Source organism: Platalea leucorodia, assembly GCF_965183815.1.
Source record: "Platalea leucorodia genome assembly, chromosome: 1".
Lineage (NCBI taxonomy): Eukaryota > Metazoa > Chordata > Aves > Pelecaniformes > Threskiornithidae > Platalea > Platalea leucorodia.
In genome coordinates, this window is record NC_138823.1 from 114,830,400 (window position 1) to 114,844,664 (window position 14,265).

General features: G+C 45.6%; 1 protein-coding gene across 1 annotated transcript in view; it reads left to right on the forward strand.

The window, feature by feature from the left end:
- Positions 1–8,831: 8,831 nt before the first annotated feature.
- BMPER (BMP binding endothelial regulator) overlaps positions 8,832–14,265 on the forward strand; it is a gene marked incomplete at both ends in the record, with an annotated part of 147,976 nt that continues 142,542 nt past the window's right edge. The window contains 2 exons of the mRNA XM_082327696.1: positions 8,832–8,946; positions 9,836–9,921. Coding sequence (XP_082183822.1) covers positions 8,832–8,946; positions 9,836–9,921 — 201 coding nt within the window. The remainder of the gene's footprint in view (positions 8,947–9,835; positions 9,922–14,265) is intronic.

A 14,265-nucleotide genomic window follows, 5' to 3' on the forward strand; every position in this document is an offset into this window, starting at 1 on the left:
CTCCCAAGGAAAGCCTGGGAGACCCTAGACACTGACAGCTGCTTAGCTGAGTTTGTGGATTACTTTAAGTCTAGTGCTGGTTTGAATGTGAGGGCTAACTAAACAGGTTGCAACGGGGCGGACTGTCCTTGGCTGCTTCTGAGGACATGATCACATCCCCTCAGGCCAGAGGTGTGGCTGTTTGTGCGGACAGCACTCAGTGCTGCCCCTTTCAGAGGGCTACGGACCCAAATTCCTCCTCCTGGATGGCCCAGGAGGGGCACCCCCTTGGGAAAAGAGACCTGTTCCTTGTGTAACCCACCACAGAGTAAACCTGAACACAGGGGCACCCCGATGCTGTAGTCGCCCTGCTTTTGAATGGCGTTATCCTGGCTCCCCCTGGGGACCTGCTGCAACAAGTGCTTACAGGAGGGCCTTCTGCCCGTGATGGTGGTGGTCTTACTGACCTCATCGGGGCTACTCTGATGTGTGAACGTTTCCCGGGGAAGGGCCTAAACTACGTGGTCTGTGAGCAGTGTCCAAAGTAATTCCAGCACCGTCATGTTCTTTTTGTTTAATAATAGCTAATTTATTTATTGTCAGACTTCCATACCAATCCAAACTATGCTACAGGCATACAGACTGACTTCAGTTTGATCAAAAGATAAGAATATTAAAGTCAATTTGATCAAAACCTAATAATGTTAAAACCAGTTAGAATTCTAAGTAACTTGGTAAAGAGGTAGCTCTGTGTTGTTTTTCCAACTAGCTTAATTAAAACGCCAAATCCCCGAAGCCACAAATTCTGTTCTGAAAATAGTTTATCACCAGCGAGCCTTTCGCAAGACATCGTTTTGTATGTCAGAATACCTGCCAGCCACTACCTTGAGACTTCAGAGTCTACATTTAAAGATACCTAAAATACATAGCGTACACCACATGTAAATACGTATTTAAAATTCTGTGAAGCCTTAAAACTGTTGATTAATTGTTTTCTTTGGTCACAAGTAATTCAGCTGACTCTCTTGGGTTTAACCTGCTAATATATACAAGCCATGTGACTGATACTTTCCCAAAGTAAATACTATTCCCTGTCTCTGTTCACCTCATGCTTCTAAATGATGTATTTAGAGGTATGCTACTGTCAGAGAACTTGGGGATTTGGCAGACCCCCCCTGCAGATCTGTGTAATGACACCAAAAGCCCACCTCTGGCACATTTAATGATGCTCTCATCTGCCCCTGAAAGAGCCTTCGATAGCTGAGAGGCAGGGAGATGAATTGCACTGCCTTCTGGAAGTACATTTTTTTCTCTTGCCCAAGTGGCTGTGTGTTTTCTTTTTGGCGAAGGTCTGAGATTAATCGGACCTGGGTGAATCAGTAGCAAAACGAGATGGGTTTTTAACAAATTTCTACTTTGTTGTTGCTGGTATACTTGCTTATTTCTGCTTTTTTTCTGTACTCTTGTCCGCTTTTGGGTTTAAGCGCACGCAGAATATCCAGGGTTTAACTGGTCAGTCAGATAGGTGGGCAGCTCAGTATAACTATGAAATCTTGTAGTATTGCTTCTTTAATAATGGCTATATTACTCATTATGAAACTGCATAACGAGCAGAAGTTTCAACACATCAGTGCAGGCTTACCCTGATTTGCTCATATATATTATCTGAACATATCCTGGTGGTTGGAGCTGGAAAACACTGCTTATGATTGCCAGTTCATTGCTTTTTATATGTGTGGTACTGTCAGTCAGTAGGACAGATCAGGTAATAACGCTAGTTGTGTGTGCTTGATTTAAATCAGAAGCCATGAAGAAATAATAGGGAGGATTTCTTACCTATACCAGCTGTAATGTTGCATAGCTAATTTAAAAAACAAACAAACAAACAAACAAACAAAAAAACCCCAACAAAACAAAAAAACAAAAACCAACAACAAAAACCAAGCAAAACACAAACCCCCAAACCCAAAAAACTAAAAAAAAAAACAAACCAAAAGAACCAAACAAACAAACCCAAAAACAAAAAAAAAAAACCCAAACAAACAAAAAAAAGCAAGACCCCAAACCTAAATACTTATATTTAGGTTATATTTATATATATAATACTACTTTTATATATATATAATACTTATGTTTATATAATTCTTATTAAATATAGCTTTATATTTATATTAAATATAAGCTTTGTATCTGGAAAAGAACAACAAATAGGAGTTCTTCGTAAAACTGTCTTTTGTTTTGCTTCTGGATAAAACAAGGTATGCTGTACCAATTGCAGGGACGGTGACAGGGAACGCCCTGTGCAGCCAAAGCCAGCTGAGCGAAAAGCAGAAGTACATTCTGAGCACAAACCAAGGGAGCGTTTCGCTCGCGTAGGAGCAAGGCATTAGGGCAGACGGCTGAGGTGGCTGCGAGCAGCCCCGCCGGTCCGGTTAATGGTGGCAGCAGCTCCAGCTCATCCCTGCTCCGCGGCTGCCGGCGGCAGGGCTCTGCTCTCCCGACACTGCCACCTGCCAGCAACCGCACCACACAGCAGCCTGCCTTTTTTACCTGCTATTGCCGACAAGCCGTAACTTTTTATTATAGACGACTTAAAATTAACGGCCCTTAGTCTCCTCTCACTCGTTTGAGTGTGAATGAGGGCACCCATGTGAAGGAGAGGAGGCTCCGACTTGGCGTATTTCGTTCCTCAAACCTCGCCTCTGAGTTTTTAAGCTTTTAGTTGTTATTCAAGAGAAGCCCTGGGAGAAATTCTGCTGTGAAACGAGGCCAGCAGCAGGAGAAATGAACTCATGGGGTAGCGTCTCAGTAGGTGCAGTGATGATCTTACAGGATGCGTGCCATTGGAAACTTGTCTTTTAGCAAAAATGTGAGCCTTTGCCTTTCTGTGCTTGGTAGAGGCAGCTGCTTTTGAACTGGATCCTGGCTGGAGGGAAAAATCTTCTGTCAAAATAAGCATGTCTTTTTTTTTTTTTTTTTTTTCTTGGGGGGGTGGGGTGGGCAGAGGGTGGGATCAAGAATTTCTGTGCATGCAGAGCAGCTGTCTGTCGTACAGGGAGGATCCATCCTCATCTGCAATCATCAATCTTCCATTTTGTAAAACGTTTCTTGAGTACTCCTTGTTTGTTGCATTTAATAGCTAGTATAGCAGCCAGGCAAAATGCAGGTTTTGGTTTGTCTCACAAATTGAAAACAAAGAAATACCTCATGTATGTCACTCTTCATGTGATTTCATTAGCTCTTATCCTTTATCAGACACAGCAGATGTTCAAGGGTAAACCTAACACAAAAACACATAACTCACACAAAATAATTTTTATTATCTCTGGAAGACAAACTATTTACGGCAGCAAAGTAACAAAAAGGAGCACGAGTATATGCCACTTTACTCTGTTTGCTTGGCCTATGGCCTCTTGAATAGCTTCTGCTGGGAATCCCATAGTTAAGATGGCATCAGCATTTCTGTTATAATTTCCTTTTTTTGTTGTTGTCTTAGCATATTTGATATGGACTACTACAGCAGTCTATTGTCTCCATATTGGAGCAATATTTTCTGCTGCATACAAGTATTTTTCTGTTTGAGGTACTGGTGGCATTTATAGCCAGTTTAGTTTATGCTCTGTTCGTTTGGTTTGCATTTGTACAAATACAGATGATGAGGATTGTTTTGAAGACTTTTAAAATCAGAAACTCCCTTTTGTAAGGCTAACTTTTTTGAGTTCTTCAAAAATATAATTTAAACAATAGAAGGATGCAAGTTTGACTGTGCCAGGACATTCTATGTTAATAAACTTTTTAAATGTTATCTTGCCACAAATAAATGCTTTGCATGTTCCAGGGGTTTATGGAAAACTGTCAAAATGATGAGTTGTTTGATAAAACTTATAAACATTTATTCAAGTAAGTCTCAATGTAACTTTTAGATACTTTCTTGTACTTTTATTTAAGGACTTTGACCATATGCCATTTTTAATCCCGTTACAGTTTTTAAATCTCTTAGTGTGGTCTCCAGACCTCATTTACATCCATTTAGTTTTCTGAATATTTTGCAGTAGGGGAGCTTTGTCAGGAGCACCTCTTTGATATACTCAGGCTGGTCTTGAGGTTTCTTATCATTATCTCCTGGAGGAAAAGTGGCCATGCAAGAAATACTGTTTGTTCGCACTGGTAGATCCTCTCAACTTTAAAACATGATTAAGTACAGAAATGAATGAACATGTGTATGTATTTGAAAGGCTGCAGCTCAGCTCAGTACGACTGAACTGTGAAGACCTGCTCAGCCACCGAAGGAGGAACAGTGGAGGAACTCCCATCTCCTCTCCTGCATGAAAGTGCGATGTCTCCATCACGATTCTGTGAGTTACTACGGCGCTTCCTGATTGCTGTGTGCTGATGAATCGTGATAATAAAATACTTTCCCATATTACAGGTCTCTCCACAAGAATTTGCAGGGTGGAAGCTTATCAGACCCACGCCTCCAACTACAGCAAATGTGTGTGACCTTCTTTTTGATTGTGTAAGTTATTGGATCGAGAGTTCTTTATTTTAGTAAAATGTTAATAACAATAGAAATGTGTAAACTCAATCTGATATGCAAACCGCCTTCAGTGCCTTGTAAATGCATAGTTGTTTAGCAAAACAGAACTGGAAACAGTGAGTTGTGCCAATTTACATAGCTTTCAATAGAGTGTTTATCAGAGACACGTTTTCTTTATTTCGAGAAGTCTTATCAATACAAAGAAACTGTGCTAAAATAATGCATAGCGACAAAAAAGTAATAAAAGAAGGGACACTCCCAGTGCCAACGTACACGTGTTCCTATGTGGCATGTTTATTGCACACTTTCTTGCATGGTAAGGGACCCTTAGGAAGACGTATGCCCAACACCATGAAGAGTGAATTTTCCAAACAGAAGAAAATACATGTGAATTCCAGTGATTCAGTGCCTTCCTCTACTTCTGGGAGAATTCTCTAGCCCACGAAGAATGGGCCTTCTAGTGATTTTGACTGGCCAGTAAAACAGATAATCGTGAAGAAAGATGTGAATGTGATCACTGTCATCTTCACTGTTGCTACTGTTAACCATAAAGTTGTTTTTTTTTTTAGCTGGGTGCTGAGTTGAACCGTTATTATGACCAGCTAATGGCTGACATTGTTTTATGGCTGACCGCTGGGAAAGCATCACTGGAGAAGGAGCTGAATTACATACAAAGTGGTATTCGTGAACAGCTACTGCTCCATCGAGCTGGGTGAGCCCAGGCTGCCCAATAAACAGAACTAATGAACGTATCCTTTCAATAACAACTGATACCATGTAATGCTTATATAAAAGAGGTAAGGATTTTGATGACATGACTTCTGTTTTAACTCCTGGCATACAACAAAGTCTCTGTGCATATCCGATAGCAGGACACAGTTTTCAGTGTGACCCTCTGATTTTGCTAAAATTACCACAGCTTTGAATGTTGCTTGGAAAAATAAGTACCTCTTCGGACAGGGATGCAAAAGGGAAAAAAAAACAACCTTGAAACTGTACTTAATGCAGCATTACAACCAGAAAGGATGCTGACCTCTGATAAGGCAGACTTGGGAGACAGGGTAAGGGAGAGGTAAAAAGCTGAGGCAAACCTTATACCTGTAGCACTGAATGGGTGAAACTACGGTGGGAGGATTAAGATGGTGTATTTCCCTCCCAGGTTGGGTTTTACTCATGAGAGATTTAAATGAGAGAGTGATCTTCCTCTCTGACATGTCACCATTATCAATATCAGGAAGAAAGAGAGGTTGCTGCTAAAACCAAGTGTCTCCCCTCTTCCCTGATGAGAGGGGAGATAGGGATCCAGGCCATCAGGAGGCTCGGAGACAGCACGAGTCCTCAGCAGGCTCTTTCACTGGGCAGCTAACAGACTGTGAAGCGTGGTGTAGGCAAGGTACGGGGAGGCTTAGAGTCCCATTTCAGCAGGTGTTTCAAGCAATGGAGACGGGCAAATTCCTCACCCCAGCACTGGTACTACTACAGAAGAGGCACAGACCCAGTTTGCTCACCCCATGGACAATATTTTCATCCTGCAGGTGTTGTTTCAGAGGTAAGTTTTGGGCCTAATCACTGTGTTGAAGGTGCTTTAGTGATGATCACACTTTTTTTTTTTTTTTTCCACAGGAAAAGTAAAACTGTGTAACAAATCTGTGTGTATTGCTCCATAACAGCCTTGCCTTAGGTATGATTTCATTACATGTTCTTATTAACTGAATGAGTTATGGCAGGGATTGAGTGTGAAGTTCAGTTGCTGTCACCTCTTGTCTTCATTTTATAGAAGAGATGAAACTTTTGGCATTTTCAGAGTATTTTAGCAAGTTCCCTGCTGTTATTTGGATGCCTGAATTGTTATTTGATGCCCTCATTGTGATTTGTATGTTTCTCACACTGGGTGACGTTAATATTTAATGAATTTTAGACCATCACGAAGAGAAGATTCGATACACAAAATGATATAAGTACTCTCCTGTGGTAGTTGTCACTTGAGAAATTATTAGTGTAGATTATTTTTTTTTCCTACGGCTGTTGCTTTAGAAGGGCTGTGGCTGCACTGGAATTAGAAAAGGGAAATGTAGCCACTGATTACGGATAGAGAAGTAAGAAAAAGCCAGTTTGCCAAAAGATTCAGTATATCTTTCCAATGGAAAAAACATTTGAACATGTGAAAATCTCTTCTGGAGAAGTGTGTAATAACATGTACCTCTACAGGCTCATCTATGTTTAAAATGCATTTAATTCTGAATTCTGAAGATGACATTTCCTAGAAAAAAATATATCCAGGTTACATGCATTATACTTATGTGCTGAGTTTATGTACTCTACACAATGTGGAGGAAATTTTGTATCCAACTTGTATTTTTATGGAATATAAACCCCTTTTAATGGTGTCTAAATTATCATATTTGCTATGTGGCTTCAACCTGTACAGACTGAGGTGAGGAGATAAGAAAGAAGCAGGCTTTCTTTTCTCATAGAGAGAGATTTTGCTAGTGATGTCTACAAGTTTTACCAGTATCAGTTTTCCATAGTCCCTATCATAGCTGGAATTTTAGCTATTTTAGGACTTTTGCTTCCTACCCTAAAGGTAGGTGACAAATTGCATTGGAAATGAGGTGTACATATCTTACTTTTTAGAACAAAGATGTAGGCTTTCAGAGGTCTTGGCTTTTGGGTTTTATTCTTAAAATGAACATGCAAATCTAACTGTCTTGCATCTTACTGGGAAGTGAAACTTACTTAAAGTAGTCCTGTACCTACCAGCCTGCCATGCACCTGATTTGCCATTACCGTACGCTTTTTTGAAATAGCAACTCACGCCCACCCCCCAAAGAAAGAAAATAAGAACGTGTATAAAGCTGAAAACATTTTTCAGCTTGTCGTCAGGCTAGTTTATTTCAGAGCGCGTTCATTTCCCCAAATGAAACATCACATTTTGAAGGAAAACGATTTGTAAAACAGGCTGGGGAAGATCTGTCACAGAAGAACCTCCTGCCATCCACCACCAGTGTCATCCCGTCCAGACCATACGTGTGCGTGCAAAAGCTCGGTTTCGGTGACGCCTATAGCTAATATTGCCTGTGTTTATACCTAGGGACAGCAAAGCGGGGACCTGCAAATGGAAAGCGTTAAGGAGGAGCTGCACAGGCTACAGCCCGCCGGGGAGCGATGGACCGAGGGACCCACGCCGCAGGTCAGGCTCGGGGAGGGGAGACCCCGGCAGCCCTCACCCTGCTGCCGCCCAGCCCCCGGGGCGGGGAGGCGGGAGACCCCAAACCCCGCCGAGCCCCGGGCTGCCCCCATGGGGCGAGGCAGCGGGGAGGGCCGCCGAGAGCCCCTGCGGGGGGCAGCGGCCCCGGGAAGCGGCCGGCTCCGGCGGCGGGAGTTTGTGCTGCGGCCGCTGCGAGCGAGGGGGCAGCACGGAGGGGGGGGGGGGGGGGGGGGATCTCGGCGGCCCCGGCCGGGCGGGCAGCCGGGGAGCGGAGCCTCGCGGGCAGCCCCCGTCCCCCCGCGGGCAGCCCCCGTCCCCCCGCGGGCAGCCCCCGTCCCCCCGCGCTCCCTCCCGCTCTTCCCGCTCGCCGACGGCCGGCAAAACCCGCCCGCCCGCCAGCGCCAAGGGCGCTGCCACAAGCCGGGCTGCGGGGCCGCGGCCGGGGCCGCCGGAGGCAGCCGGCGCCGCCGCCGCGCTCTGCCCAGGTACCGGGGTTTGCGCCGCACCGGACCTGTCCGAGGATCCACGTTTCCTCCCCTCCTGCTCCTCTTTTACCTTTTCCTCCTCTTCTTCTTTCCTCCTCTCCTCCTCGGTCCTCGCCCTCTCCCCCCGCCCCACCCGCCGAGCGGCCGCGGGCGCAGCCCCCCGACGCCGCGGCCGGCCCGGGCGGTGCTCGGCGGGGCCGGGGGAGGGAGTGGCCGGGCATCTCCCGGCAGGGAAACGGGGTCTGGGGCTGGCAGCCTGTCTGTGCGTGTGTGCGCCGGGGGGGAGGGAGGCATGGGGGCCGGGGGGTGCCGGAGGAGGGACTATGGGGAGAGGAAGGTATAAGAAGGGATGCGGGCAGGGGAGGGGGGTGATGGAAAGAGGGGGTGCGGGGCCGAGGGGCAGGCGCTGACAGCTGCTTTCCCCGCACCCACAGTCCCCTCCCCCGGTGCCGCCGTGGGGTGGGACTCCCCGGCGGGCCGCTGTCTCCCGTCCCGCTCCCCACCCCCCCGCCGCTGCACCGGCGCCGGGGGTCGGTGCTGGGGGGGGCGGCCGGGCTCCGCCACCCGACGGCGCGTCCCGGAGGCTGCCCCGCAGCCGGCGGGCAGCGGCACCCCCGGGACGATGCCCCGGCTCGGCGGGGGCTGGCCGGCGGCACCGCGCCTCGTCCCGGCCGCCGCCGCCGTCCTCCTGGGCGCCCTCTGCCTCCCCGGGGCGCCGGCCTCCTCCCTGCTCACAGGTACGGGGCCGCGGGCGGGGGGCGCGGAGCGGGGCGGAGCGGCCGCGGGCGCGCAGGCTGCGCGGCGCCCACCTGCGCCCGCACCCGCCGTCGGGCGCGGGGGTGCCCGGCGTTTCGCAGAGCGCGGGAAGGGCGGGCAGCCGTAGGTGTAACCGCATGGTTTGGGGCAGGTGAACACAGTAACTATGCCCCCCCCCCCCCCCCCCCCTTTTATTTTCCTTTTCCTCCTCTTTTTTCCCCCCGCTTCCCCTCGAGGGTTGTATTTTCCTGATATCTGGGGCACGGAGGGAAACGCTGAATCAATTTCTAGCGCAAGTGAGGAGCCATTAGATTTCGAGAAGCGATTCCAACATGACACAATACCGGCTAATCAACGCTAGGGCCATAAAGGGATTTCTAATTCGATTCTGTTTGACAGTAAGCCTGCTAATTTTGACTCATTTGCCAATTGGCTGTTGCGCATTGAAAGGATGCTTGGTTTAGGGCTCGTGCTGGTCCAAGTCCTCGGAGTGTAACGGACAGCTTTCTGCTGATTTCAGTGAGCTCTGGATCTATCGTTATAGAAGTATCCTGCTTTGCATGGAGTACTCATTATTCTCCACACGTCATCTGAGAAGAGAAAAAGCGTCCTTCTTTGCTATAACTGGGGCACAAAGAAAGTCTAGGTTTGTGTGGCAATAAAAGGCCAGTCATTTCCCAGTTCCCTCTGGAATCTTATAAAACTGCTGAACATCCTTGCTTGCCTAAAGTGGGCAAATTAAGGCAAGATTTAAAATCAAAGGCTAGGAATTGAGCAGGGCTTAAACGTGAGTGCGACGAGGACAGTTTCCAAAACCAGCTGGGGGAATTGAAATATGTCAGTATTGTAAAATTTTTATTTCTATTTCAGGATCCGTTGCAAAATGTGAAAATGAAGGAGAAATTCTGCAGATACCATTTATCACAGACAACCCTTGTATAATGTGTGTTTGCCTGGTAAGTTTGGATTTCAGATAGTAAGAACATTCAGGCCTGTACTAAAAGTAACTGCACAGAGAGGGGAATATTTCACATAAGCAAATCTTGGGTGCCTCTGTCGCCTTTATGTAACACAAGGTTATCTCAGAGCTGAGCTAATGGAAAGTAATCCAATCCATGATCTGGCAATCATTTCTTTGACTTTAAAACTCCCGGGCACAAAGTTGTACGTGACTTTGATATGACATTGTGAAACCGCATTTACCATGTGAATTTGGAGGGAGAACTGTGTTCACAAAGTCAGGGGCGCACACGCGAGTCTTTGCGCGTAGCTTAGCAAAGAGAGCGAAAGGTAAGGTTTGGAAACACTGCTGCTTCGCGCTCCCGCGTGCGCGGTCCCACACGCCGGTGGCTGAGGAGCTGTGCAAGGTGAAGGCTGCAGCGTGACCCTCCGCGCCGTAGTAAGACGACAGTGAAAGCACAAGCGATGCTTTCATCAAAGCGCTTCGTTCCAAGGATGACACTGCCTGCTGCGCTGGGAATTCAGTGGTTAATAATGTCGCTAGCTGATACACATTTTGAGGAGAAACATTCCTTTTCCTTGTAACTCTGCTTCAGACTTAAGCGTTTTTGGGAGCAATTCAGCTGGACAAGCCCAGGCTTAGGCGATATTGAAAAACAGTTGTTCTAAATAAAACTTCCTACAATATATTTAAAAGAAAGCCATAAACCTTAATTTGCTGTTGAATGCAAAGAAAAGTATAGACCAGAAAGCACTACGTTTTACATTTTGGAAGTTATAGAGTAGCTGAATGTACAGAATGTGCTCTGCTTTAGGAATGAAATATCAAGACACCCTCTCCCCCTCTTCTGTTATTGCTATTAATATTATTAGCATAAGCCAGCATTATTACAAGTCTATAAAAGACTTAAAGAATTGTTTCAGACGGCCTTTTAGAAGGCAATTTTGGCAACTGTAGGAACCTGATCTTGAGCCCCCTGAAGTTGATGTATATCGCTGCACCGAGTTCAACAGATTTTAAGTGAGACTTGGTGATAACTTTTTAGCTAATAGTGATAAAGAATAAGTTATTGATTTTTATGAGTAGGGGAGGATGGAGAAAGGAGGAGCATGGGATGTGGTGAGAGAAGAAATCAAAGGGAAAACAAAAAAAGAGACGAAGCTGTGTTTTATCATGGATCACCTTCCCAAATATGTCTGCCACCACTCTTGCTAATGGAAGCTGGTGTTAACCAGCGAGGAAGCAATTTATCTGTGAAGGAGCAGAAGTTCAGTCTTGGGCATCAGGGCAATAATGCATCAGGGTAAAGTACTTGTATTTATAGATCTCTCTAGACCTTGGCTTTATTAAATCAATGAGCACCCTTTTAGTGCATGAACATGAAGAACTGCAAAAAACATTGGATGTAAGAACTCTAAATCTATGCGGTTTGTAGGGCATACTTCAGTGAAACGGCAACTGAGGGCATTTGGCTGCCTTCTGTGCAAGGAGGACACTACGTTTTATTAAGAATATGGATGCCTAGTGAGTTACTGCAGTTACCTGCACCGGGTGCGCTCTGCTTTATTTGTGCCAAAGGATAAATGTGATCTCTGTTTCTTGAGTTGGAAGCTTGGAGACCTGGTAGAGGAGAAGGAAACCAGTCTGGAGATACTGACTTTAACGCTGTGCAGCATCCAAAGCAATGACTTATTGGACAGCTGGTTGCTGAAATCTTTGTTCAGGCCTGCCACAAGGGAAATTTTAAGAGGTCTGGGGAGAGCAGAAACGAAAGAAGCGATGTGGTGATTTGTGACCAGGAGGGAAGAGAGAACCAGGTTTCCTTACATCCAACTAGAAATATTGATTGTTTAATAGCAATTCAGTGAGGAACTTTCTCTGGAAGACTGACCATACTCTTCAAGGGCAAACCTGATGGATGTTCATATCATAAGAAGAGAGCAACTAAGAAGAGAGCTTAATCAGCTGTTCCAGGAAGGAAGCAATTGCTGTCCAGGAGAGGACAGAAAATTCAACAGAGGGCACTTGTGTTAAAAAAAAAACAGTAAAGCAAGTAACTGAAATATTGGTTTGGATTATGGCAGGTCTACCCTAGTGGCGATACATTTCCATGACTGCAAGCTGCCGTAAATAACTGCACAAGTTACTGAAATCTGAATGGCTCTGGGAAGAGGAGGAATATCTAAATAATGCCCTTCCAGGACTTTCCCGTCTCACAAATGAGAGGAGACAGAACTGAAATGCTGGAACCAAATCATCCAATGTTTGACAGAACTGACTCTGCAGGTTGTGTCCTGCAGAGCATGGGAATGCATCCTAGCGAGGGAGAAAGAGGCAGGCAGCGTAAGCAAAGCAGTCTCCAGTTTTCTCTTAACAGGATAAATTAGTTGGGAGGGCAAAGCAAGGGGTAGTACTCTAAGAGCAAATGTGGTGAAAACTGGAAATTCATAGGTGAGTTACAGTAATGCAACAAAGACTGCAAAGAGCAGTTAGGAATGCAATTCCTTGTACGCTACTGAGAAGTGTTGGTAGGAAGACCAAAACCAGAAGTTGTCTTTTCTCATTGATTAGCAGAGACTGGGTGGACTGATTTTCATGATAGGAACATGAATGGGAACAAGGTAGGCAGAGCAGACACTGGCTTCTGGGGGTGCTGCTTTAAGAAAGCCTGCAGTTCCTGTTTTAGAGTTAACTGGTAACACAGAACCCTGAATCTTAAATATATAAGGGACATTGGTGGGGATCTCCTGGAGGCAGCCAAGTCTAGCTACCAAGCAAGATGAGTTCATTCTTAAGCGTCTGCTGTAACATGTGGAAAGAGAAGTCGTGGTGATGTGGGAATTCGGACTGGGGGACATGTGCTGGAGATTTTGTATATAGTACATAGTAAATAATTCATTTCTAAAGTATAGGTAATGCCTTTTCTAATAAAAGGGCAGGGCACCCACCATGAGATAACTCTGTTTTGGACTTCCCTACTTGTCAAAATGACATGTGGGGGAGTGCATGGAACAACACTGATGCTTGCCGTTAATATAAGGAAACAGGTAAGACTAAGAGTGTGTGTGTGTGTAAACGTACACTGTAGCTCTGTATGCAAGAACTACCAGCTGAACAAGCAACTATGGCTAAAATCTAGAGTTCCCTAATTTGTAATTTATCTCTCTCTACTTTATGGTCTTAATAATGCCCATAAAAATGGTCATTTTTAACATCTGTAAGACAATAGTTTCAATGTGAGCTTTTACAATTACAACACTTTAGCAGTGGTATATTGCTGTCCAACTAATCATCTCTAAGCGCTTAATAAACATGGATGAATTAGATCTCTAAAGGACTGGTCATTAATTACAGCTGACTGCAAGAAGTGGCCATTCCCCCCCCCCCCCCCCCCCCCCCGAGAAAAACACATCAAAGTCAAAGAAAGAGTGTGGTTTATCCACAAGGAATTTCTTGTAGGACTGTGATGAAAGCTCAGGTCTCATAACTCCTGGTCTAATGGTTTGACTACAAAGCCATCCCTTCTCACTTCGTGCACTTTCACTTTACAAGTGGATGTGGGTGGTATAGTCACAGTATGAACGCACTCATTTTCTTTTTTGTCTCTCTGACAACGGGCAGGCTGCACAGATGCCAGGTTTTTGGTATGTCTGCTCTCCTGAGCTTGTTCTAAGGCATGGACGGGCAAAGGCAAATTAAAGCTGACTTTGTGATCCAGAGGTTTTGAGAACTGTGATTTATGATTTGCTGTTGCTATCTGCAAAATGCTGTTGGAGCTAGTGTGCTTTGGTCTTCTGCCCACTTTCACTTCAAATGTCCGTGGTTCCACATCTCCGAGGAGACACGCTATCTCCGGAAAGCTACCATGCCATCTGGCTTTCCATAGGGTTTGAGGTACTGGAATAGCGCAAAGCAGGCTGAAGGCAACTGAAAGTATGTGCTTTCTTGTGCGTTCACCTTATATGCTGTTAAATACAGAAACTGGAGAAAGCACTGGCATCCTTAGTATGTAAAGCTAACAGTTAAAACATTAGAAGTTGCACCGGAAAATTGTTTTTCTTGAAGTGAGGTCATGTAAAAAGTGCAGGACAGCCTATTTGTGAAGTGCCATGGCTGAGCGTCCCATTGCAACCGTGTTTATAGCTAAAAACTTCTCTGATGAGAAGAATGCTCTGAGCTGCAGCAGGCTCTGTATCAGAGGAAGGTGAACAACTGAAAGGAAATGCTGGATGTGATGGGCAGTAATAAGGACTAAGTCAACCAACTCTGTGAAGGAAAAATATGGTTGTCAAAAAAAGGGAAACTATTATTTCAGAAAATAATGTGGCCCTTGACAGTA